At 40.7% G+C, this 28,000-nt stretch overlaps 1 protein-coding gene across 1 annotated transcript in view; it reads right to left on the bottom strand.

The window, feature by feature from the left end:
* The window catches only part of FNDC3B (fibronectin type III domain containing 3B), a 413,185-nt gene that overhangs the window by 263,306 nt on the left and 121,879 nt on the right, over nt 1–28,000 (bottom strand). Inside the window, exon 3 of the mRNA XM_089675519.1 lies at nt 11,276–11,351. Within this exon, the coding sequence (XP_089531645.1) occupies nt 11,276–11,351 (76 nt within the window). The remainder of the gene's footprint in view (nt 1–11,275; nt 11,352–28,000) is intronic.

Raw genomic sequence — 28,000 nt, 5'->3', positions numbered from 1 at the left:
AAGACTATGAGTCTGAACTCCCACACGTTTTGAAACCTCAAACATTTAAGGTTCATTAAATTTAATATGTATGTTGCCTAATTTAAACGCCTCACTAATAACAGTCACCAAAAATAAAATTTAAGTTTAAAGGGGTTGTAACAAACTTAATAAACATTTTTAACTTGAAACTTTTGTGACGATTACTATGATTAAAGTAGAAGTATGACCACCCATAAAAAATACGTGTGTTAGAGCACCTAAAGCTGAACTCCAGCCTTACTGTCAGTCTTGCACAGTTGTACAGGCTCTTTTCCTGTTTTCGAATAGTTTCTCTGATTTCACTGTACACTGAGAGCTTCTTACAATGTGCATTAGAAGCTGCAGCAAGTCGGATAGAGCCCACCTCATTTGGACATACAGATACTGACAGGTATTTTACTGTGTTTTTACAGAAGACTGTTCTACCAACCCTATGCTCTAAACCAGCCATCACTAAATGGTGGAAGCAGTCCGGACCTAGCCACTGTTTCATGCGGACCCTGTCACGCCATTTAGGAGCCACTTCTTTCCCCCCATCTTCTGAGCCAACAGCAGGAGACAGAACATTTCTGGAGTGAGTGTGGAATAACAGCACAGTATTGAACAGAGTGCATGAGTGGGAGCTGTCATAACATTTCTGGATTGGATGTGGGAAGCACAGCACAGCAATGAATAGACTGCGGGACGCACCAACGCAGCTCCTGCGCTCTATTCAATGCTGTGCTGTACTTCCCGAATCCGATCCAGCAATGTTATGACAGCTCCCGCTCCCACTTTCTGTTTAATACTGTGCTGTTATTCCACACTCACTCCAGAAATGTTCTGTCTCCTGTTGTCTGCTCTGCTGACAGGGGGGGCAGTGCTGTGGAGGTGGAGATGTAAAGGGGGGGCAGTGTTGTGATAGGGGATGTGAAGGGACAGAGGACAGTACTGTGGGGGAGAGATGGGAAAAGGGCAGAGGACAGTGTGGGGTGAGGGTAATGATCTGAGGTGGGTTAAGGACTGCTGAAAATAATAGAAGTGTGTGATGTGAAGGGGTTCAGTAGACTACTGTAAAGGGGTGGGCTTGATGTGCAATGGGCCTGAGAACACTACTGTGAAGGTGAAATGCATGTGAAGTGGCGGACTGTGACATATAGGGGGGTACTGAGGACACTGAAATATTGGGATTGTGATATACAGTAGATGGCTGGAAAATAAAATGCGGTTCGGACCTTTGTTGGAAGAAACCTTTACTGGTCAGACCTCCATGAATTTTAATTCAATGCCCCTGCACTAAACAGACAACACTAATGCCCTTATATCTTGCAGTTAAGATAAAACAAAAATATAATGTTGCACCTTCCTGTAATCATATGTACAGTGCACCAACACTCATCATCAAATATGCAATTAATTAATTTTCAACAATAAACAAACTTTTCCTTAAAACCAAAAACACATGTCATGTAATGTCCACAGTTCATAAATTGTGCTTATTATTTATCTTCCTTCAAAAAATGTGCTGCTTTATTACCTTCCGTGTATCCACCACCGTTCATTCCTGCGCTCACCACCACTTTTTGATCTGTTCTCTTATATGTCAAAATAGCTTATTTTCCCTTGTTGGGGGTCCTTTAATCACCTCCTCTGCTTCTTATAGGCTCTCCTCAGTTGTCACTTTCCATCTGAAGATCACTCACTGGTAAACCTTTTTCGGGTATCTAGCACTTTAAAAGATTCGCTCCCCGTCCTAGCACTCCAGCCTCACCTTCTCTCATCCACTTGCCAAGCCAGGCTTCCTCCCAGAACACAACGACGGCGAAGGAACACACACCACAACCAACTTACGACCTGGAGGTGCACAACAACCTGAAAAAGGTTTACCAGTGAGTGATCTTCGGATCACTCCTGGGTGCAGAGGGCGCTAGTTTTTCATGGTGTATGGCTCTCTGTGCCCATGTGAATGACCTCTTAAGGAAGTCTGCTAGACAACCATGTCTATAACTACCTTAAAGCAAAGCATTCCCTGCCCGCACACACCCATCTGTCTTCACAAGCACCTTTGAAGCGCTGCACTTTCTATATACTGTACCTTTGAAATCCAACTGCTGGCCCATAGGGCTCAATAGCCAATAGTTAGGTGCTGCCAGCAAAAGGAGAAATACTATTCATTGCTTATTGTTCCTAAGTTGGTGTATGTACAGAGGTTGGATAAAAAAATGGAATCACTACATGATTTGAAGGTATGAGAGTGATGACATGTTTTGTGTTGAAAGCAGAAGTGATGTAACACTTTTTTGCTTCTGCTGAGTGATGAGACACCTAGCTAATAGATGGGAAACCTCACTTTCGTCATTTACTGCATGAGCTGCTAGTAATACGGAGTCATATCAGAGCTTACTGAGGTTCAAAGAGGGCAAATTGTTGGTGTCCGCTTAGCTGGTGCCTATTTAACTGAAGTTGCCAATCTATTTGCCATATTGCGAGGTACAGTATCAAAGGTTATGATGGCATATACAGTTTCCAGGAAAACTTTGTCTGATAAGCATATGCGCGGTAGAAAGGTCAACTGACCAAAAGAGACAAAAAGGACATTGCCCAGGATTGTGACCCGGAATAAGAAAATAACTGCTGCAAAAGTGACTGCAGAGCTCAATCTTTGTCTTCACGGGACTATGATACTGTATCTTGCAATGTGGCAAATAAATTGGCAACTTCAGTCACAGAGGTGCCAGTTAAGCGGGCACCAACAATTTGCCCTCTTTGAAGCTCAGTAAGCTCTGACAAGACTCTGTATTACTAGAAGCATGCAGTGAATGATGAAAGTGAGGTTTCCCATCTGTTAATTGGTGTCTCATCTCTAAGCAGAAGCAAAAAAGTGTTATATTCAAACCTGCAGATCATGTAGTGTTTCCATTTTTCTTGTTTAACCCCTGTATGTGAAAGCATCCTGGGTTTAGGAGGTCCTACAGTTCCTGGGAAGATATCTGCAGGCACCTAAGGACTCCAGTTTTTTATTCATGTTGTAAGTTTACATTGCTTTTATGGAAATAATACAAGGTAAAGAGCAAAGTGTAAATAAAGTGAGATCTTAATTGCTATGGGTTACTGTACTTCACCTTTGCTCTTTAGCTGACATATGACCCTGCGGCTGGCAACAACAAACAGGGAAGGATAATGAAATACTCGCTAGTACAAATCGCTCTCTTATTGGCTTGCTAGCTAGAGTGAGACACCACTATCACCATCTCACTGGCGAATTACACTTTACCCCATTTTCTTTAGCAGAGTGACACCTTTCTCATCTGGCCAGCAACAGAGTAGACAGGTAAGTATTTTACTGCACTCTTAAAGATTCTTTGTCTTACATATTGTTGCCAGCTACAGGACCGAAAATGTGCTGTCACCCTTAAGCTGCGTGTAGACGGTTAGTTTTTTTTTTTTTTGTTCAGCCAAAAACAGATTCCTCCATACACACAAGTTAGGGGGATGGAAGAATTCTCCACTGCCTGGGACACAGCATACTGACAGTGGCTCCTGCTGCAACTGCTGATCAAGAAAAGATTTCCAGCATGTTAGGTCGACAGAAGTCAATCAGATGAATGGCTCCAGTTGAATAGGGAGGGCCACACACAAATCAAAATTTGTATTCCCATTTGTCCATGCCCAGCTTACACTTACTTGTCTAAGCTCTTTCACATTCAGTTGGCTATTATGGTGTTCTCAGAATCCCTGCCAGGACTTCCAAAGGTACTTTCAGAATCCCTGCCAGGTGTTTCAGAGTCTGTAGTAGAGACATGGGGTGTATCCTCTAACCAGGTTGGGTATTTAAGTACCAGCCTTTTGAAGTATTTAGTGCTGTGTCTTATCACCACTTACCCTTCTGCAAACAACTATAATGCTGGCAGTAATTGGGTCATTGGTTTGAATCCCAACCATGGCACCACCTGCCTGGAGTTTGCATATTCTTCCTATGTCTCCGTGGGTTTCCTCCAGGTACTCCGGTTTCCTCCCACACACCAAAGACATGCTGGTAGGTTGATTGGATCCTGTCTAAATTGGCCCTAGTATGTGTATGTATGAATGTGAGTTAGGGCCTTTAGACTGTATGCCCCTTGAGAGTTAGGGACTGATGTGAATGTACAATATATACACTGCTAAAAAAAATTAAAGGAACACTTTTTATTCAGAGTATAGCATCAAATCAGTTAAACTCCTGTGATATTGATCTGGTTAATTAAGTAGCAGGGGGGTTGTTAATCAGTTTCAGCTGCTTTGGTATTAATGAAATTAACAACAGGTGCACTAGATGGGCAACAATGAGATGGCTTCCAAAACAGGAATGGTTTTACAGGTGGAGGCCATTGACATTTTTTCCCTACTCATCTTTTCTGACTGTTTTTCGCTAGTTTTGCATTTGCCTATAGTCATTGTCACTACTGGTAACATGAGGCTATACCTAGACCCTAGATTCCAACTCCTCCAGGATGGCACATCAATACTTGCCAATGCCAGAAGGTCTCAAGAGTATGGAGGAGATTCCAGGAGGCAGGCAGTTACTCTAGGAGAGCTGGACAGGGCCATAGAAGGTCCTTAACCCATCAGCAGGAATTGTATCTGCTTCTTAATGCAAGGAGGAACATGATGAGCACTGCCAGAGCCCTACAAAATGACTTCCAGCAGGCCACTGATGTGAATGTCTCTAACCAAACAGTCAGAAACAGACTTCATGAGGGTGGCCTGAGGGCCCGACGTCCTCTAGTCTGCCCTTTGCTCACTGCCCAGCACCATAGAGCCGATTGACATTTCCCATTCAACACCAGAATTGGCAGGTCCACCACTGGCATCCTGTGCTTTTCACAGATGAGATCAGGTTCACCCTGTGCACATGTGATAGACGTGAAAAGGTCTGGAGAAGCTGTGGAGAATGGTATGCTGCTTGTAACATTGTTCAGCATGATCGTTTTTGGTGGTGGGTCAGTAATGGTCTGGGGAAGCACACCCATGGAGGGATGCACAGACATCTGCAGACTAGACAATGGCACCCTGACTGTCGTTAGGTATTGGGATGAAATCCTTGGACCCATTGTCAACCCCTACATTTGTGCAGTGGGTCCTGGGTTCCTCTTGGTGCACGACAATGCCCAGCCTCATGTGGCAAGAGTATGCAGGCAGTTCCTGGAGGATGAAGGAATTGATACCATTGAGTGGTCCCCATATTAGGAGTATGCCCCGGCGTTGCATGTATGCAAGCTTGTGGAAGCCATACAAACTACTGAGTACCATTTTAAGTTGCTGCAATGAAATTTCAGCAAACTGGACCAGCCTGCTGCATAATTTTTTCACTTTGATTTTTGGGGTGTCTTTGAATTCAGTCCTCTGTAGGTTGATCGTTTTCATTTCTATTAAATGATTGGGCATCCCTATGTTCCTAACACATTACCCAGTCCATATCAGTATAGATATCCAGCATGATATTTTTCCCTATTGAGATCCTATTTGTTTTCAAAGTGTTCCTTTAATTTTTTTGAGTAGTGTATATGTAAAGCACTTTGTAAACTGATGGCGTTATAATTACCTGTAGTAATAATAATAATAATGCCTGCCTGTGAGACTGCCTGACGGTTTCTGACATGGATCAACCTGACCACTCTCACTTGAAGCTACCCTAGATCTCTGCCTGGTCATGTCTAAACTCTTGCTTGCTGCCTGTATAGACCTCTGCTTGAACCAGACTACTCTCTTGCCTGTCTTGACCCAACTACTCTCTTGTCTGCAGCCAGTAAGCAGACTCTGTTTGCAGTGAAGTAAAATATGAGCACTAGGGTCTCTGACCCATCTTTATCTTTAGCAGCGCTAGTGAAAACCAACAGTCGCTTAGACCCCACACCTCGGGTGAGCCATTATCACCTGCCAGGGGGCACCATAACAACTGAAAGCAGCTGAGAGTCAGAACTTTAGTGCACCATATTTCCTGCTGGAAAGTAAGCTTTGCTGCTTATAAAGTCACAGCCCTGCAACAAGTCTATGCAACTTTTGGGCTGACTCAAAACATCTTAGCGTTTTGCCCAATTACATAGTCTATTCCTGACATCCTCTGTACATCAACGTAGCAAATTTAACACACATCATTGGAAAACAAAATTTAATAGATTTGTAGGTGGCATAACCCTGGTTAACTCCAAAGCAGGGGCCCAGATTCTTTCTTTGCACAGGAATCCTATGCATTCTACAATATGTCTACCAAAGCATGATGCAAACAACATTTACACGTGCATAAAGAACATCTGCTCCCACTTTCAAGCTCATACATTAGTAAAAACACCTAATATACTTTAAAGACAATAACTTTTTCATTTTTTTTTAGCTCTACTCAATAGAATCTACCTTGTTGTAATGATAATTTAATAGCCAGTTACTGTACCTTACACATGTACACACACGCTCCAATAATACATATCCGCTTGTAGCACAGGATGTGATTAATTATCCTGTGACAGAATTGTGTGGGGTCCTCAGAAGTTTATATTGGGGAGGCTTGCCTCATTATTAAGTCATTGCTTCTCAAAACAAAATTATAACAGCAACAACAACAAAAACAATAATAATAAACTCCAGACAGAGTTGTCTTAGACTCTGACCACCTATTTCATTTGTAAGAAAGACCAATGATTCATACAAAGAATTGAAAACATATTGAACTTTCCTCATAAAAATACATAAAAAAAAAAGATTTTCCCTGATTCAAACACATCTGGAATAGATATTATTGCACCACTTTGAACTCTTTGACTTCCTACAAAGCTTCAAACTGCCCATGCACACTTTAGACTGAGAGTATGTAAAACAAATGTGACATAATGTATCTTCCCTGAAATGTTCCAATATGTGACTTATGGGGTGCAGGAAAATGAGCAGGGGAAAAATGATCATGGAAGACATCTAGAAGGGATATGCTACAATACTGAAGAAGATAGTTTTTGTTGTGCAAAGAATCATTTTAAAAAGTTTTTTTCTGTGTACATTAGTAAATATAAGAAAATATTAGCTCTTACAATGAGTAACACATATCTCCTCTTATTCGTTCAAATTCCTTTCTTGCAAAACGGTCACTCATTTGAGTCTGATATACTGTATAACTCTGTATAAGTGTTACTAAACCCCGGACCCTGCATTCACTAAATCTGGTCTCCACAGTACACACAACATGGAAATGCAATTATTTTAGTAATTATAAACTGCTAAATACCTTTTCTCATCAGCAGTATATAGCAGTCTTGTGACTTCAGCAAAGCACTGGTTAAAGCTTGTAGGAGGAGTTTTCTTTCTGCTCTAGGAGGTTGTGAAACCTCTGACCTTCTATCTGGACAGCGCTGATTGGCCCTGTGATGATCATATGCACCCTCCCAAGAAAAAATAACCTCTCTAGCAATACACACCAAAGTGAGCATGTGCATGTGACCATGGGTTCAGTCTGTATCAGGTGGACATTTCAGCAAGAGGAGGGGCAGAGAAGAACGGATCAAACAGCCTTTTTACACAATGCAGAGGATTAACCCCTTAGGTTTCACAGTGAGTATAACAAGTATGCATAACTGCATATACAGACTGATTTTACTGTTGTGGGTTTAGTAACACTTAAAATGTACTATTTAAAGCTGAAAACCAGTATTACATTTTGTCTTGCAACATTGTACATTCTCCTGTACTAAAATTGGTTTCTGATTTCACCGGTTACTGTGAAAATGCAGTGTGCATTAGACGTCAGGTAGACCTTGCCTACTGCAAAAGGATTTCTGAATGGCACCAGTGTTAAGCTGGTAAATTCCTGTGTTCAGTAAGCAGCACTGTAGTAGCAGCACATAAAATAGTAATTTGCAGCTTCCAGGAGGATTGGTCAGATATGGTATATGCATAGTTACATTGGTACAAGCTGTACAAATATTGATACTTGAATTTTATCTTTAAGCCTTTTTATTAATGTGCATCTAAATCCAAAACCTTTTCTTTCTTTGTTGTGGATAAATTTGGAAAGGGTTAGAACACCTGGCAAGTGTTCTATTGCTGTCTGTGTCCCTATTGGAGATTCACCTCTTCTATTTGATCTGCAGTGCCCTGCTGATAACTGTAGTGCTTGGGCAGTGGGAATCTACTGGGGTGAGAACAAGTTACTAAGAATAGTTGTGATGGTGGCCCAGTCAAACTTCTGTTACAAAGCATGTGCTTTTTTAGAGCTTTTACTCTTTATATAGGCACCACTGGGTAATGCAGAACATATCACTATCTGAATCTATGGTCTTCCAAATCATCACCATCTGATGTTGCAGACTAATACACTGCTCAAAAAAATTAAAGAAACACTTTTTAATCAGAGTATAGCATCAAATCAATTAAGCTCCTGGGATATTGAACTGGTCAGTTAACTAGCAGAGGGGGTTGTTAATCAGTTTCATCTGCTTTGGTGTTAATTAAATTAACAACATGTGCACTAGATGGGCAACAATGAGATGACCTGCAAAACAAGAATGGTTTTACAGGTGGAGGCCATTGTCATTTTTTCCCTACTCATCTTTTCTGACTGTTTTTCACTAGTTTTGCATTTGCCTAGGGTCAGTGTCACTACTGGTAGCATGAGGCAATACCTGGACCCTACAGAGGTTGCACAGGCGTCCAACTCCTCCAGGATGGCACATCAATACGTGCCATTGCTAGAAGGTTTGCTGTGTCTCCCAGCACAGTCTCAAGCACATGGAGGAGATTCCAGGAGATAGGCAGTTACTCTAGGAGAGCTGGACAGGTCCGTAGAAGGTCCTTAAACCATCAGCAGGATCGGTATCTGCTCCTTTGTGCAAGAAGGAACAGGATGAGCACTGCCAGAGCCCTACTAAATGACCTCCAGCAGGGCACTGGTCCAAACAATCAGAAACAGACTTCATGAGGGTGGCTTGAGGGCCCGACATCCTCTATTAGGCTTTGTGCGCTCTGCCCACCACCATAGAACTCGATTGGCATTTGCCATTGAACACCAGAATTGGCAGGTCCACCACTGGCGCCCTGTGCTTTTCATAGATGATAGATAGCGTTATGATGATAGATAGCGTTATGATGATAGATAGCGTTATGCTGCATGTAACATCGTTTAGCATGACTGTTTTGGTGGTGGGTCAGTGATGGTCTGGGGAGGCATATCCATGGAGGGAATCACAGACCTCCACAGGCTAGACAATGGCACCCTGACTGCCATTAGGTATCGGGATGAAATCCTTGGACACATTGTCAGACACTACGTTGGTGCAGTGGGTCCTGGTTTCCTCCAAGTGCACGACAATGCATAGTCTCATGGGCTAGCCTGCCGCATAATTTTTTCACTTTGATTTTCAGGGTGTCCTTGAATTCAGTCCTCTGTAGGTTGATTATTTTCATTTCCATCAAATGATGGAGCATACTTACGTTCCTAACACATTACCCAGTCCATATCAGTATAGATATCCAGCATGATATTTTTCCCCATTCAGATCCGATGTGTTATCAAAGTGTTCCTTTAATTTTTTGAGTAGTGTATATCTGAAATACTTGCAATACCAAGCCTGTAAAGTTCTTTTTAACTCCATCCACCATACAGCATTCAATATCATAACTTTTTGTGTACTGTCACTTCTAAGCTGAAAATACAGTATATACAAAGAACAATTAGGTTTCTTCTCTTTGCTGCTCTATTTGTTGTAACCATGACCTTATAGAACATGGTATTTAATGCCTCTAAATTGAAGGACCACTAAAAGATGTATTTAAGTCACTGAACATAGTAAGCTACACTATAGCTTCTAAACTTTTGCTAAAATGTCTACTTATAAAGCTCTGGTTTGTCTTGTTGGGATGGATAAATAAACAGTAATAACAGTAAATGACAGTGAATAATGGCAATGCCATGACAATGAATAAAGGAATAAATTTGGACCTCTGTTAAACTAAAGAATCTTTCATTAGGATAACAAAGAGCGATGTGCAAAGTGCGGTATTCCATAACAAAAAATGAATTACCAACTGTTCTAATCCAATGAAAACAAAAACGTGCTTGCACTTTCACTGGTTGATCTTGCAGTGCCCATGTATGCACATAAAAGATGGAGAGTACCACATGCCATTTATATTTGCACCTAAGACATGGTAATAGTGAGACTACTACAATCACCAACCGCTGGATGCTTAAAATGGCACTAAACAACATCCTTACTCTCCAAAAAATTAACTATACAAATCCACTATGGAATGGCCCTGTATTATTGTTTGCATGAAATAGTTTCTTCCTGCATTTTTCTGCCTCCATGTAATGTCCTTCAGGAGGTCTCAAACTTTTCCCCCTCACTTCTGTTTTGTTTGAAATGAGAAGTGCATGTTAGTTGTGGTCATGTGCACTGCTTTATGCACACTACAATTCCCATAGTTCCATCTCAGCACTGCGCAAGAGAGGATGACTATGTTCCTACATAGAGTGGGACCATAGGTAACAAATCTAGCCACTATCTAGCAAGAAGTCATATCAAAACAGAAAAAAAGCAATTTGGAGTTTTGGAGGAGGCTGGCCGCAACAGAATGTACATTTCTGAGTTAGGAATACATATTTGACAATTTTTAAACCAGAATGTAGTGTAGCTTTAAGTCCACCGCTCTGTCAGAGGGCTGTAGAAGGCTACAAAGCTTACTACCATGTTTATTTTAAAAATGGGACTAGAAAGGGTTTTTTATTTTGTAATTTGAAATGTTACAACTGTTCAGTATGCAAACCAGCAACATTTTCACAGACAAGTGGCTGTCCCTAAAAATCACTGATAGCAAGCAGGCACAAACTCCATCTATAAAAATTCTGCTTTAAGATTATGCAATTTGATGCAGGCTCAGTGCTGTGATGGAACTGTATGATTGCTGGCATTATAAATGGTCTGATTAAATATAGTCTGCTTAGATGACTAAGGGCACATATAACTGAATTTACTGGTTGGCCTTGCATACCCTTGTCAGACACAGTGGGTTGGAACACACACAGCAACAGGACTACTGAATTTTGTACCTAAATAAACCCATTTATTTATTCCCTGTAAGTGGAAGAAATATAAACCAAGTGTACTTTTTACTCTGAAAGGCTGACTGAATCATGCTCCCAGGCCCCAGAAACCACAGTGAGGGATTTAGAGGTTTCAGTGTCACATATGAACGGGCTAGTGTGAGAAAAGCTTTGCAGCTCCAGCCTAACACAGACGTCAGTTTTCCTTACCTTGAATGCACTGCAGTGTTCCATCCTCCGCTCGTATTGTGAAGGTTTCTCCTGGGTTAACCTGAACTAGAATGACCTGTCAAAATAAGATAAAAGTGATTCAGAACAATATAACATCTGGTGTCTTTTCTGGGGAACTCATGACTTCATACACTAACACCCCCCATTTAGTTTAGTTGTCCGCACAAAACAGTCTACAAAATGCAAATGGCACAAACCCCAATTACATTCTCATTAGTAAACTGCTGCATGGCCAAGTGCTCTTTCCTCGTTGGCAGAAAAGTAAATATGTATTTTCCTAGAAAGTAAGATTTATGTGCTGGGTGTTTCCAATGACAAGGAAGTGGTGTAGCATTACTGTCATTCAAACCATTCCCAGGAATTATCAGCTGCAGTGTTCTTTCTGTCTTCATTTGGTAATGTCCCACATGGTGCTGCCAAAACAGGTATGGATTGGGAGTCAGTGATGTATGCTGGGAAAATGTTTGCAGTGCCAAGCAAGATGCTCAGAAATCATACTACAGCTGTAATAAAAAGTCTGTGAAAAGCTGCCAAAGACTTAGGAAGGCCTGTTCATAAAGGCACAATCCAACCACACTCAGAGTGCTGCTTATATTTGTGAGTTCATATGCGAATGGAGAAGGGAGGGACAGAAAGAGGTATAGATTGGTGCCAGTTCATTAGGGAGGGGACAAATGTGTTTAGGACAGGTTCCACCCTCCAACAGAGGCCAGCTAGCTTATAGGCTCCCATATACATGAGCTTCTTACCCAAAAAATGAAAACTATTAAAAGTGAAATAATGTAATACTATAAATATATTATAGCATATTATTATTATAATTAATACAATAAATATAAATAGCTATTATATAGCTATTTACATAGCACCATCAATTTATACTGTACATGTACCTTAGTCCCTGCCCCCAAGAAGCTTACAATCTAAGGTACCTATCTCACTAGCATAAATACACATACTACAGTCAGTTTTAGACAGGTGCCAGTTAACAAATCATTGGGGAAGATTTACTAAAACAAGTACACACACAATCTGGTGCAGCTGTGCATGGTAACCAATCAGCTCCTCACTTTAGCTTGTTCAATTAGGCTTTGACAAAAAAACCTAGAAGCTGATTGGTTACTATGCACAGCTGCACCAGATTTTGTGTGCACCAGTTTTACTAAATCTTCTCTATAAGGTCCTTGGAGTGTTGGAGGAAACCAGAGTACCCAAAGGAAACCTACACAAGTACAGGGAGAACATTATTATTATACAGGATTTATATAGCACCAACAGTTTGCTCAGCGTTTTACAAAATAAAGGGAGACAATACAGCAACAATACAGTTCAATACAAGAGGGTTAAGAGAGCCCTGCTCCTTAGAGCTTACAATCTAAGAGGAAGGGGCTGGTGGTACAAAAGGTAACAACTGTGGGGAATGGACTGGTAGAAGGAATAGGAGATTCCATTATTAGTTGAAGGCAGGATAGGCTTCTCTGAAGAGATAGGTTTTCAGAGATCACCTAAAAGTGGGCAGAGTAGGCGATAGTCTGATAGAATGGGGTAGAGAGTTCCAGAGGAACAGTCGCATTTGATTTTTATGTTTGTCTATGCTTTGTATATGCAACTTCAAAACATTTAATAGAAAGAAATTTGCCAAAGAAACCCCCAAACAAAATAGAATGAAACGCAAACCAAGTGTTGTGTTGTTATTTGTATGCAATTAAACATTACCAGTATAGAATAGAAGCGGTATTGCGTTCCAAACCAAAGACAAAAAATTAGAGACTGTAATGTCGACGACTGTTCTGGTTCACTAAACGCAAAGGAAGAAAAATAAAGGTAGAGAGAAGGACAAGAAACAGTGAATGAAAAGAGGTAGTAACAGGGGAAAGGAAGAAGAAAGGAGGAGGGAAGGGTGGCATGATGCAAGGGGTCCCCAGATATCACATAAGTGCTTCATAAAGGGAAAATAAGCTCTATACAGAGAGTGGGATGGTGATATGCGAATCCCAAATCTTGACAAATTTCCCATGGCTATTAGTGAGCATACTAGTTAATTGCTCATTAACGAAAAAGCCGTCAATTCTGGTTTCAATATGTAAACTATTTTTTTTCATCCTCTGGCTAGCCGTAAGAACAAAATGTATCAGTTTAAACAGTTTTTTAGTAATATTTAGAGGTTTGAAATGGAAAAGCACCAACCAAGGATCTTTAGGAATTTGAACCCCAAAAAGCTTATGTAGTAACGTAAATACATAAAACGACCAAGCATTGGGTAGGTCCACCATATACGGAGAACATCACCTGTAGTCTGGCAACTTCTGAAGCAAAGACCTGTATGACCAGGGAACATATGGGCATGTCTGGATGGTACCAGGTACCACCTGGTTAGAACTTTATATGCCAAATTGAGGGTGGAGATATTAATGTTGGCAAGTGCCAGTAGTTGTTTAGGTACTATGCCAGTCTTTTTCTGATTTGTTAACATACATTTGCTACATATGTTTGCATACTAGTTGAAAGTAAGAGATTTAGGTGAAAATAAAGGTGTATAAGGTGGGAATTCCCAGAATTTTGGGGAGATTTCCTCTTATTTCTTGTTGCATCTCCAGGAGAGGAAGGGAAATTCCCAAGCAGGACATGAACAGTAAAAATAACTCAATAAAACTTTATTTCTTCTCTACTCTATCTAAAACTTAGTTTTGTCTATAAATACAATTTAAGCTAAATAGGTGATCTAGTGAAGTTTTTAATTTAGGGCTCACTATGAAATTTAGCATATTTTAGATTTCGGTTGTTTTGCAAATGTGCACAATTTTAAGTCTTGTTGTAATTATATGCTTATCAACTTGTTCTAGTTACATCTTATACATTCACCAGGAATTTTACTGTATTTGTTTTCAGAAAACAAGTAATATAGGGCATACAAAAAGGATGGATATTCTCTTTTAATTCTATAAGGTCATGACATTCAGAGAACATATAGTTCATGTAGATAACTGGTGGGATATCCAAGTCATACTTGCAGGGAAAGCCAAAGAAGTTTTGATCATGCTTGTTTCAGTTCACCACAAAGTATTCCCAATCACCATAGCAATGGGTTCTAGTCACATCATACATGTCTCCATTATACTGAACTGTTCTCCTTAATACATTTGCCAGCTGGAAAAAGACTCAAACAGACATTGACATAAAGTCAGGAAACATCTATTCCCAAGCCACGTTACCACTGTAAAGGGGTGTAGCATATCCAATATACTTGAACATCCAACAAGGAAACATATAGCCAGGCATATACTGTATATAGAAAACACATTACTGTAAATATGAAATTTATACATTTTATGATGTATAATGATGCCCAAACAAAGACCTTTATAACAGGAAGAGTAACCCAGTCTTTCACATTGATCTGTATTCTTTTTAAATTAACCAAAAGTATAACTCCTATAAACAGGATCACTTATTAAATAAAATTAACTCACCAATTTAAATGTTTCTCAGAACAGTTACATTCAAGGATTGTCATGAATAACTGTCACGCCAACAAATGGCTAAAGTCATAGCTGATCACATGTGCAACACCATGGCAACTGCAGACCAAACAGAGACAGAGATGGCAACTTTCTTGGCTGCAAAGGACAGGAGGGTTTGTTTCCACTTTAATGGATGGCTGCCCAGCAAATATACTGCCTGGGCAGCAAGCAGTTATACCAGAATCATGACTGCAGCTGCTCACTTTTACAACGCTCGAAAGCTCCCCTTCCCGCAGCTACTCTTTGCTGTTCCCGACTCTCCCGTTCCATCAGGAAGCACAGAACTGCTGTAGGCAATTGGGTTAGCTGCCCACAGAGGAGATGGAAGAAATCTGCTCCCCCAGCAGTAAGCAACATGGAAATTGTCATTTCCAGTTTCAGCACTATCATTCTCTGGTTGGTACAGCCAGGGAAGCACCTGATCAAACACAATCTGTGTTTGATCAGACACTTCTTTGAAAGGTAGGAGAGACATCAGGGATGTAATAGACCTCTGATGTCTCAGTAAAGTGTATCTGTCACTGCCCAAAGCTATCACAAGGGGCTTGTTCACCTTTTTGTGAGAGCAATAAAATTACATGGAAAAACATTTAAAAAGTGTAAAAAGTAAATAAAATTATTACAGATATTTAAAAAAAAATGTAAAAGCACCCCTGTCTGCCATGCTGGCATGCAAATGTAAATGCACAAATAAGTCTGGCTCGCAAATGTAAACACTGACTGTGCTACACAAGTGAGGTATTGCCACAAACGCCAGAGTGACAACAATAATTCTAGCACTGTAGTGCAGCATCCTATTTTATATTTGATGAAAAAAATGGGTATTATATTATGTTTGTGTGCACTAAATTGCATTTAAGTATATTTTTTCAAAAAATTTGCATTTGAAAAACATTTGTGCAAATATCACGTGACATAAAAATGGCAACCAGCCATCATTTTATTCTCCAAGGCCTCTGCTTTCAGAAAATATATAATGTTTGGCAGTTATAAGTAATTCTCTAGCACAAATAATGCAGACTTTAACATGAATATGAAAAATAAAAAAATTGCCCGGTAAGCAAGCTGTTAAAGTTGAAAGAGAAAGAAGCTTGTGGCCAAGAGAGTGCTAATAAGTGCACTTGACTGCTGCAGTACACCTATTAGTGCTTTTCTGGCCATTAGGTTAGGTGAAAATTCAACATCTATGTACAATACTTTTCCCTGTCAACCAGTGATACTCGTAGAGACATTTGTGTTCCCTACTTTTTCAGCATTACCTGTGCTCCTGACTAGGTTGCGTGGCTGCTGCAGTGTAAGTCATTGACTTGGTTGTGCTGTCTGAAAGAGGTGTCTGAATTCCAAAAGTAACAGCAAAGAACTATAAGTATAAATAGTTCCAAAATGTTTTATAGTTCAACCATATATTTAGCTGTTTGCTTGGAATTCAGCTTTAGATGGTTAAAATAGTGTTTGACAATAGAATACTAGAAACCATCATCAGTATGCCACTCTTACAATGCAACTTCAAATACAATGCTAATATCATAGGCATTCCAACAAGTCATACTTACCTGCTCTGTGCAATGGTTTTGCACAAAGCAGCCCCAATCCTCCTCTTACCACGTCCCCCACCGGAGCTCCTGGCTCCTTCACCCTGCTGAGTGCTCCCAGAGCAAGCTGCAAACTTAGTACAGCAGATGAAAGTCCTATAAGGTTGACTTCCCTCCACAACTGGAAGGATGTCAGGTGGCACCATTAGCTCAAACTTGGCAAAAACTATAGTCAGTAGTAGTCTGGTCAGAAAATTTTATTACTAAAAAGTAGGGATGCATCGGTGCTGATGCTGAGTATTTTCACGAGTACTTGTACTCATGAAAATGTTCCCGATACCCATGAGGGTGCTGACCAATCAGAAGCCGTCTAGCCTGTACTGTCATCCCTGCAAGGAGAGGAGAGAAAGCTACAGGGATTTCAAATCCTTAGACCTGTGAAGTGGGTTTTCATTGTGTGACAGCATGGGATAAGTGCAGGGAGGTTTCCCGCACTACTCCTGTGTGAACTCAGGATATGACAAGCCTGGGTTCACACAGGAGCGGTGGGGAAACCACATATGATTTGGACAGGAATCACACTGCATTTCTGTTAAAATTGCATGCTATTCTTTGCAGTGTGATTTGTGCCCATTTATTTTGTAAGGACACAAAACTCACCACAAAGTATCGGCACTTGGCATCAGCAAATACTTGACCAAAAGTATCCATACTCGTACTCACAGATTAAAAAAAGGGCATTGGTGCATCACTACTAAAAAGCCATTCCTCTGATGTGGAAACAAAGCCAAGTGACTTGCCTATGCAAGAAAAAAGAGCTGGTGCAGGAGGTGCGCTGTAGTGATGAGTCACAATTTGTTTAGCTGTAACAGAGTGCAGATTGTTGTACAAAGACCTGGAGTGATACAAGGATACGTGTCAGAAGGCAAAAGTGAAGCATGGTGGAGGTTTCTTGCAGGTTTGAGGATACCATTTTTGAATTTGATTGGGAAGGTCTCCTCAAGGCAAATACTTATCCACGCAGTACAACCAGAGAGCTTCTGATTAGTCCCAAATTCAATTTACAGCAGGACAATGACCCCAAACATACAGCCAGAGTCATTAGGAGCTATCATCAGAGAATAAAGACCAATGAGCCCTGGAAGAAGTGGTATTGCCCCTATAGGGCCCTGATCTCAACATTATTGATTCTGTCAGGGAATACATTAAGAGACAAAAGCAACTAAAACAGCCTAAATCCACAGAAGAACTATTAGTTCACCTAGTTCAGGGGTGTCAAACTGGCGACCCTCCAGCTGTTGCAAAAATACAAGTCCCATCATGCCTCTGTCTTTGGGAGTCATGCATGTAACTGTCCATCTTGTAATGCCTCATGGGACTTGTGATTTGGCAACAGCTGGAGGGCCACCAGTTTGACACCTGTGTCTTGGATGTTTGGAACAGCCTACCTCTGAGTTCCTTAAAAAAACTGTGTGCAAGTATACCTAGGTGAACTGATGCTTTTTTAAATACAAAAGGTGGACACAGCAAATATTGATTTAGTCTAGTTTTTATTCTATTTATGTGCTTTGTAGGTTTTTAATTGATGAATATAAACATTTCTTTGCATTATTTGTTTGTTACAGGTACTTATATAGCACTGTCAATTTACACAGCGCTTTACAATATATACACTATATTGCCAAAAGTATTGGGACACCCCTCCAAATCCTTGGATTCAGATGTGCCAATCACCTCCATGTCCACAATGTTCCAATCAAGCACCTAGGCATGCAGACTGCTTCTGCAAAAATTTGCGAAAGAATGGGTTACTCTCAGGAGCTCAGTGAATTCAAGCATGGTACCATGATAGGTTGCCTTCTGTGCAATAAGTTCATCTGTGAAATTTTCTTGCTACTAAATATTCTATGGTCAACTGTTAGTGTAACAAAGTAGAAGCAACTGGGAACAACAGCAACTCAGCCACAAAGTGGTAGACCACGTAAAATAACAGAGCAGGATCAGCACATGCTGAAGTGCACAGTGCTCAGAAGTCACCTACTGTCTGCACAGTCAATAGCTAAAGACCTCCAAACTTCGTGTGGCCTTCAAATTAGCACAACAACAGTGCATAAAGAGCTTCGTGGAATGGGTTTCTATAGCCAAGCAGCTGCATCCAAGTCTTACATCACCAAGTGCAATGCAAAGCGCTTGATACAGTGGTGTAAAGCACGCTGCCACTGGACTCTAGAGCAGTGGAGACATGTTCTCTGAAGTGATGAATCGTGTTTCTCTGTCTGGTGATTCAGTGGAGGTGTCTGGGTTTGGTGGGTGCCAGGAGAACAGTACTTGCCTGACTGTTCCAAGTGTAAAGTTTGGTGGAGGGGGATTATGGTGTGGGGTTGTTTTTCAGGGGTTGGACTTGGACCCTTCGTTCCAGTAATGGGAACTCTTAAGGTGTCAGCATACCAAGACATTTTGGACAATTTCATGCTCCCAACTTTGTGGGAACAGTTTGGGGATGGCCCATTCCTGTTCCAACATGACTGCACACCAGTGCATAAAGCAAGGTCCATAAAGACATGGATGAGCGAGTTTGGGGTGGAGGAACTTGACTGGCCTGCACAGTCCTGACCTCAACCAGATAGGACACCTTTGAGATGAATTAGAGTGGAAACTGCGAGCCATACGTTCTTGTCTGACATCAATGCCTGACCTCATAAATGCGTTTCTGGAAGAATGGTCAAACCTTCCCATAGACACACTCCAAAGCCTTGTGGATAGCCTTCTTAGAAGAGTTGAAGCTGTTATAGCTGTAAAGGGTGGGCCAACTCCATATTGAACCCTACAGACTGGGATGACATTAAAGTTCATGTGCTTGTAAAGGAAGGCATCCCAATACGTTTGGCAATATAGTGTATATCATACATTCGCATCAGAACCTAAATTACACTATAAGGTCCCTAACTCACATTCATACATACATAGATTTTGAACTCATCTTTAAACATCCTTTAACATTTTTTCACAAGTGCCTAGAACTATTCAATGGTATTGTACATCTAGCATAAAAGGCCTACTTTTCTTTACTAGTTATAACACTCTTCCTAGGCTGGTGAAATACCTCACAATGTGAGCCAACTAAATCCAATACTTCTGTTTTTGACAGGGCTACATACCTCACCCTCAGTCAGCTCTTCCTGTTGGTTAGGGGAGGACCAGATGATCATGTTGTAGTCTAATGGTGAACAAATTACTGATTATTTTATATTAGTAAATATAAAGGCTAAAAAGGGATTTACTGTCGGCTCACACTGCATCCAACTTTGAAATTGTGCAACTTCACTTGAGGTTGCACAATTTCAAAGCCGCATGTCAATGCGACTTCAGGTGCAACTTGGCTAACATCTGTGTGACTTGCACATGCACAGAAGTATATGCAAGTCGCACCTGAAATCACAAAAAATAGTGCAGGAACCTTTTTTTCAATTGGTGCAGTGAACGGTTCCAATGCGGACAGCAGGGTGTGACTTGTCATGCGATTTGAAACTGTCAACCGGGGTGAACCAGGGCTTAATCAACCTGTTTTGTTGCATTGTAGAGCTTGTTAGTCAGTGACAGCCAACAGTGCATGTACAAGCTAGAATGAGTGTCCTACAGGCCTAAAGGGGACCTCTGGCTGGACGGATTCCTTTATTATCCCGGAATACCTGCTGTGCTGTATACCATCCAGAGGGAGGATATTTCATACCTAGCCTACCTCATATCCTTAAAGGGGACCTCTGATTGTATATTTACATGTGTATTTACAATACGCATCTGGTGAGTACGTATTTTTACCACATCTTCGAGCACACCACTGAATATTGGAATTTTTCACAACTGCGATTGACACCTTAGCACGGATTGTCACTTTATGAACTATTTATTCTATTTACTTATATCTGGTCTTAATAACGGCCAATATTTATAATTTAGCATTTAGCGCTGCACTTTGATTTTACATGCTTATTGAGGTTTTATTTGGTTACCTTTTAGTGCAATAGCAACTTTGAGTGCTCACTGATTTATATATTTTAGACACAAACGCGTTATGCAAACGCGGCTAAACAGACGTTTTTTAACCTATGTTTTCTAGCAGTCAGTTTCCATCGTTCAGAAGTGTCCAGTGTACATGGGGTCTTAGTCTCTTTACTGATTACTTATCTACCAAAGACAGGGAGTGGAAGTGCTTCTGGAAGAAAGTTTCCAATAAGGGAATAAGTAATTTTCTAAAGATGCTATTCAGATAAACTGCAATAAGAGAAAGAACAAATAGGTATACTTGGTTTTATCCTTTACATTTCGAGTATCAGCAGTTATCACTACATAACAATGGGCGAGTTATATTCAAAATTTAAAAAAACAATAAAAATAAACATAATAGTATAAGATGCACATGTCTACATTACTTTCCTTCATTTCAGTAAAAGAACCATAAATCTTAAGATAGGATTTGCCTTTGGAAGTGACAGGGTGATCCAAGCAATCCAAAGAACTGGTAAATAGAAAATAGTTTATCCGGGGTGTTCTCTATAATATTAGTAACTAACAGGGTGCACTGATGCAACAGTTATATCCTGATGTCAAAGTGTAGGTGATGAACCACCTGATTTATGGGCCTTTTCCAGAAGTGAGGAAGAGTAATTTAGACCTGTAAGTTTTATATTCTATATTAATTGTATCCCTAATTTGAACAGATTGATTGTGCTTGGGCCTATTCACACTTGTCCCTTTGATGCAACCCATCTCATGTACTTTGCTGCATGAAAGGGCATGTCAAGTGGAAATCCCATTTATACTTATGTGACCGGATAAGATTTATGCACTGCAGTTCAGTGTGAAAGGATACATTATGGACCCAATCACACCTACACATGGGTATTACCATATGTGCTTATAAGGCAGTTATACAGTGAAAGCTGCCGATTCTCTATATGTGTTTGTGAATTAAAGAACAATAAGAAGTGTTCTTCTATCAAATGGTAAATACTCAATTAGGAGTAAACCATGCTCTCTTGCACCAAAGTATAAAATATGTTCATTTTTTAGACTTATTTTATCTTTAATAAAAGAGCCCTATTACTTCTACTTGGTTATGATACTCTAGCAGTTGTTAGGACATTCTTCAAAATGCAGAATGCAGAGGTATTCTATAATCCTAATAAGTCCTAAATGCTATCTGCCAAAAGTAAAAATATTCTTGATATCATCATCCCAAGTCATGGAAGTCAAAGTCTTGTTGATATCATCTTCTGGAGATGCATTAACCAGATTGCTGAGCTCATCTCTAGCACACAGATTACTGTAGGTAATTGTCTCATTTGATAATGAGATGACAAGAAACATTGGAGTTATAGTGCTACTATTTTTCTCACAAAGCATGAGTCACTGAAAGTGAGACTGTGAGGTTCATCGCTTTTCTCTCCAGCAAGGAAACATACAAAGACTTTTCTGTGCAGAGAATACAGGCATGCTACTATAGCAATACACTGAAATGGACAATGGTGTGGTATATAGTGCAGATTCATACACTAATTTATTAAATTTTACCATTCATCTGGTTAAGTCTGTGAAGGTTCTCATTTATTCAGGTTATAATATATCTTGTGGTAGTTAGTCATAATCAATGTTCAAGAGGTGGTTGTCCAAGCCTCTTCTTCATTTCTAATGAGTGTCATGAAAATACCCCAGCATTTCTATCCAAACAGGCAGCACCGGCACCTTGATCCAGTTACCATGGGAAGGCAGATGTTATTATCTAAGCACATTTTGGGAGGTGTGCAAATTGTGGAACCACCCTGTTGTAGTTATATAATTGCATCATTTGGTGTCAGGAAAGCTTCATATAGAAGGTTTAACATTTCTGAAGTCCAGTATAATGTGACTAACTACTACTAAATACTGTACTTTCTTCTGTTTCGAAGAACACAACAATGAAAGAGGATTAATTGGTTGTTATGGACTCTATTGTGACCCTTTCCTTAGTGTAAAATTGCAGCTAAAGACTAACTAGTCCTAAAAATGCTCCCTCCTCCCTCCTATACTAACTAACCTGTGTAAAAAAGATGTATATACTTACCTATTTGCAGCCTGCTCTACTTCAGACATGATCCAGCTCCCTTGTGTCAGCCAATGGTCGCTAAAGAGAAGAGGAGGGACCACTGGCTGCACCATTGGAGTCTATCTTTCACAGCCATTGTCCATTGTCGGGTGCTCTCTCCATTTCCCTGCAGCTATTGCTGACTGACACAGGGGATCACATGACCATACCAAAGTAGGCTGAAAATAGGTAAGCACTGCATATACAGTACATCTATTTCACACAGGTTAGATAGCATAGGTGTTGGGGGGGGGGGGGGGGATGGGTTGCATTTTTAGTCTAGTTAAGCTAGTGTAAGAATGTAAATAAAAAACTTGATAACATTTACAATGAACTCATAATCACACGTCACCACACTCTCTACAGCCCCGTACACATGGGCCGAATATCGGGCGGTATCAGCCGATTCAACAGAAATCAGCCAACATGCGGCCCATGTGTACAGCAGCTGGTCCGACAGAAGCCAGACATTCATCTGGCTTCTGTCAACGAGGCATGACTGAAAAAGGGTTGCCAATCGTCTTCTGATCTGCGCGCAGGGGGGTGAACACAATAGCACAGTGGAGGAGATCGATGTACTAACACTGCTTGCGTTAACACACCAATCTGTCAGGTATTTTTTTTTTTTTCATTTAGCCTGCTGGGTTGACAAAAAATGATAGTGTGTACAGGGCATAAGGTTTCATTTAGATGTGCATCCCCCCCACAGACTGAAAGACAGCAATTGGTGGTGTGTGTACATGGCATCGTCACAATCTTTCACTGCATGGCCGTGGCACAGTTCACCTGATATATAGTGATCAGTGGGCAGCCAGCAAGCAATAGGGAAGCGCTGCTGCAAATGTCCCACAACCGTGTGCAATGCGTGCAGTTGCAGTGCGTTTGTCAGTGCAAATAAGGTTAAAACAGGTGGTGAGGAGGCATATCGCTTCCTCACCGTCTATCAGTACCCTCTGAAGTGTGATCTAAATGTGGATCATGCTACTCTAAAGCTGGGTACAGACGGATCAACATTTGGCTGATCCAGCAAGGACCCACCAGATTTCAATCTGTGTGGCAATTCCTGTTCGACAGGAGTTGATCGTTAGACTTCTTTTGAACAGAAGAATACAATGTCTCGACAAGGGGCAATGAACAAAAGAAAATGAACTGCCTATGCCCAGGTTTAAGCTTCATCATGTTTGAAGGCTGCATTTTGTTCTGACATCTGCTTCCTATCCAAGCTGGATCTAGGCAGCCTATCAGGGTGAATGTAGAAGCAATGGCTGCAAGGCCACATGTCAAAGTTTGACAGACATGCACCGAACATGCAGAAAAGGCAAGGAGTAAATATGACCAGTTTTGTTATTGAGTGCAGAGTACGGAGAGCACTGGGTCTAGTACATTTAAAAAATAAAAAATGGCACTAAAAGCATCAGACTTTCTAGGTCAACAGCACCAGCGGTGACATTTTGTCTCTATAATACGCAGAGGAGGACAGGACACATCTCTCTCCCTTTCTTGGCAAGACTATTAAAATACCTCTGCAAACTCAGGAAAAAACACATCTGCCACTTCAAATAACATCCACTAAGTGACCCCTGCCAGTTTTATTTTTAAATATTGCACTTTCTTCCATAAATGAAATCCCATAAGAATATATTTTAATAATAATTTTAATTAGCAATCTTGCATCACACTACAAATGAACTTGAGCTCATACAAACAGAAGAATGAATCTCCAGTTCCTTGCTCATTTGACATTTGTAAATGCTAAATCACACATTGTGTAGGCAATCTGGCCATTGTTATTAGAGGCAATTGTAAGACAAACCCAGTGCTCATTAGTAGTTGGTGCTCAGAGCCAGTGACAGTTCCTTTTTCACAAATTTTTATATTGCCGGTAAGATAAAGCTTCGGCTTCTAACTGCTTATATAAGCATAAAAACTAATAAAAAGGGCAATGGGTCTTTTTCAAGTCACTTATTCTATCAGGTACAGTTTTGCATTAAAGTGGTTCTAAAGGCTGAAAGTTTTTTATCTTCATGCATTTATGCATGAAGGTAGAAAACCTCCAGTATGAAGCTACCCCCTCAACCCCTCCTCCTAATGCCTACCTGAGCCTGATCGCGATCTAGCGCTATGCACGAGAGCCTCAGCTCTCCTGGGTCTCTCTCTCCTCATTGGCTGAGACACAACAGCAGAAGCCATTGGATCCTGCTGCTGTCAATCACAGCCAGTGAAGAAGGAGCGCGCAGCAGGACCAAGCCATGCTCTGTAAGTCTTATGACATACAGGACCAGCTAAGAAGCAAGCACACACAAGTACCCCAGAGCAAACTACTTGCTCTGAGGGCAGGAAGGAGGGACCAAGAGCATTGGCAGAGGACCTGAGAAGAGGAGGATCGGGGTTGCTATATGCAAAGCCATTACACGGAGCAGATAAGTATGACAGGTTTGTTATTTTAATTTTTAAAAAATGAGGCTTTACAACCACTTTAAAGAACACACCATTGAAGAAACCTGATAAAATCAACTGACCTGAAGTTTCACCTGTACCAGGTGGAATAAAAGTCACTCTGAATGGTCTTGCTGGTGGTACCGCTACTTTTTTTTTTTTTTTTTTGCAATAGACTAAAAAAGTTTAAACAAAAAAACACTTAACATTCAATAAAAGAAAAAGTGGAAAGTTAAAAAAAAGTTTTAAACTTCATTAGGCAACAATGAGTGCTTATCAGCTGTTGCTCCTACTTTGGACCTCTACTCTTTGTTCCAGGTCACTCTGTACTTGTTGATGGCAGACGTACAAGGAGAAAGGCTTGGTAAGCTATAAGTATTCAGTGGATGTTGTCTGATAATGCTGCCTGCCCTGCTATATAAACCATGTTCTCAAATAACTACACTATCCACTGTCACTAGTTCATGTACCCCAAGAAAATATAATAAAATGGTTTTTATCTCTACACACCTCAATTCCTTAATATATAGCTCAACACACCTCACACCTTACTATATATTATTAATCGAGTGACCTTAAAGTGATTGTAGACCCTCACCTTGCAAAATAACCCATTCAATTTAAAATAGAAATGAAAGGCAAAACATTGGTGTATAGATATAAAAACATTATAAACACCTTTTTTTATACCTGTTTTTACCTTATGTTCTCAGCTGCATAAGAGCTGGGGGAGGAGAAACAGCATCACACTGATCTTCCCAATGAAAGACTGTGTGGGGGGGAGGCGTGTCAGAACAAGCTTGATAATTGGAGGAGAGCAGTCTGAGTTCCCAGCACAGCTAGAGAACTGACCACTGTGTGTTCTCCTGCATAGCGTGGTCAGATTTTAAAAGGAAAGCAGGGGAACTGGCAAGCACACCAGGTATTTCACACAAAGGAAGCAATACAAAGAGAACAAGATACATCGTTATATAAGTACATTGTACGGTAGGCACCAGTGTGCTGCGCTAATGCGTGTGTTATGCCGGCTGCTGCGACACAATGCCATTCAGAATGGCACCCAAAACACCTTCCCAGTGCACAGGCTCACAGAATTTTCAGTAGTGCAACACAATGCATTGCAGTGTGTTATTGCAAGTTGTGGTGTGATGCTGAAAAGGTTAAAAGGTTTGCCCCTTCATTTACAGATCACGTTTTTGTTCATAGAAGCTGTTTTACCAGCTCTATGAATGGAGCAGCTGGGTGGAAAGGGTGGGTATAGTCAGACGTTCTTGATGAATACTTGTCACAGCCCTTTAGCTCTCTTATCCTGCACCACAGCAGAAGATTGCAGTGGGGAGGGGGGTTGTGAGGCACGAGAGAAGGAAGATTTCGAGGAAAAGAGCAGCACAAGTGACACATCTCACTGCAGGTAAGTAATGTCCCTTGTGCTGATTTTTTAGCAGCATTAACACACATTCTATATGTTTATTGCACTGCAGGGGACTACATTGGTGTGAATTGGCCCCCAATGAGGTTAGAATGTCATTTCAATACAGTAAACATCTCCCAGGAATAAGGCTAAACATCTTAATGCAAAATGTGAGCCGGGGCCTCAAAAAGTGCAACACCTACAGTGGGAATATCTCTATTGGTGCAATGAGGGGAAAGTGAGCAAACGATTCCTAAACTAAACCTCACACAAATCAAAAGTCAAAACACAGGGATTACCTTCCATGATAACCACATGTCAAAAAAATCAGTAAATCCAGAGATATGGGCAGCCAATGGTTTTGCAGATTTTTACTTTTCCTGTAAAAACAGTGCATGGCTTGCTTCTTCCACTGCTTCAGTTCCTTTAAAGCCCCTCTCCATAACAAAGGTGAGGTGGGGGAGAGCAGCAGCAAATGTTATCCTGGGGCTGGGCTTTGATGTGTATGTAAATCCTAACAATAAGTTAAATACACAATTTGAATAAGTGCAAAAAAGGAGCACTCCTAGTTATCTTAGACTACAGAATGATTAACCTTTATGTTGTAATAATCTAAGAGTAGGAGCGGTTGGGTAGTTTAGCAAAAGACAAGGGCTAGAACCACTCAGTTGACGAAAATGCTGTGTTCTCAGCCCTCAACTTAAAGGAGAACTAAAGCCCTGCTTTCAAAAACTGCAATGTCTCCTCTACGGTAAAATAAACCTACCTGTTAGCTTACAGTGTTCTTTGAAATGCACACTGAACTGTGCAAGCACAGTTCAGTTTACATTCTGGCCCAGCACCTGTGTGCCAGGATAACTGCACTCCTGCGCAGGAGTGATGTAATCCCACACCAGTCAATGAAGGTGGCCACAGCACGGCACCTGGAATGGAACCAAGTAGAAAATGCCAGCGCCATGAGTCCACATCTTTCTTGCAGGATGAACTTCATAGGTCTATAGTCTCTTACTGCTCATGCAGCTCCCTGGGAGATGTCAGCTGATAGGCTCAGGGTGAGGGGGACAAGATGCTGTCTCCAATTCCTAGGGTGTCCCCACATGCCCCGCTGTGGCATAACCTGAACTTTCCAGAACAACTGGGTCACCCTGTCCCACTTTGGTGGGCCGCTTAAATGTCACCCATGTTTCTCACATTTTCATAAATAGTCTGTTTGTATCTTGTAGCCTCCCTAGCGGTCTGATTATGTCCATATTTCTGTGCTCAAAGCGGTACATTTTTTTGCATGGAAATATGTTGTTTTTTTATTGTAGGCCTGTAATTCTTAGGAATAACTCACTGAAATCTGTCAGAACAAGAGTCTAGCAAACATTCCGGGTATGTTAAAATTTGAAACACGAAATCATAAATTATAATTTAATAAATAATCATAAAAAATAATATAATAATAAATTTAATTCAATAATATAATCAAACCAAAAACACTGAAATTTGAAATAGAGCGCCAGTTCGCACATCATTGAGCAAAGTCGCAAAATCGTTTTCAGTGTCTGATGACGAATTTCCCCATGAATCAGTATCACCCAATTCTGCAAGTGGTTCTGATTTACTATCGCTGTTCTCTAGCTGGTCTAAAACTGCTTTTGACCTAAAGGGACGCTTTTTGGACGCCATGGACTTTTCTCA

The sequence above is a fragment of the Staurois parvus genome, unplaced genomic scaffold (assembly GCF_062004578.1).
Source record: "Staurois parvus isolate SC_StPar_1 unplaced genomic scaffold, SC_StPar_1.0 ptg000155l, whole genome shotgun sequence".
NCBI lineage: Eukaryota > Metazoa > Chordata > Amphibia > Anura > Ranidae > Staurois > Staurois parvus.
Note: the sequence above shows the minus strand (reverse complement) of the source record. Positions and strands in the feature narration are given on the sequence as shown.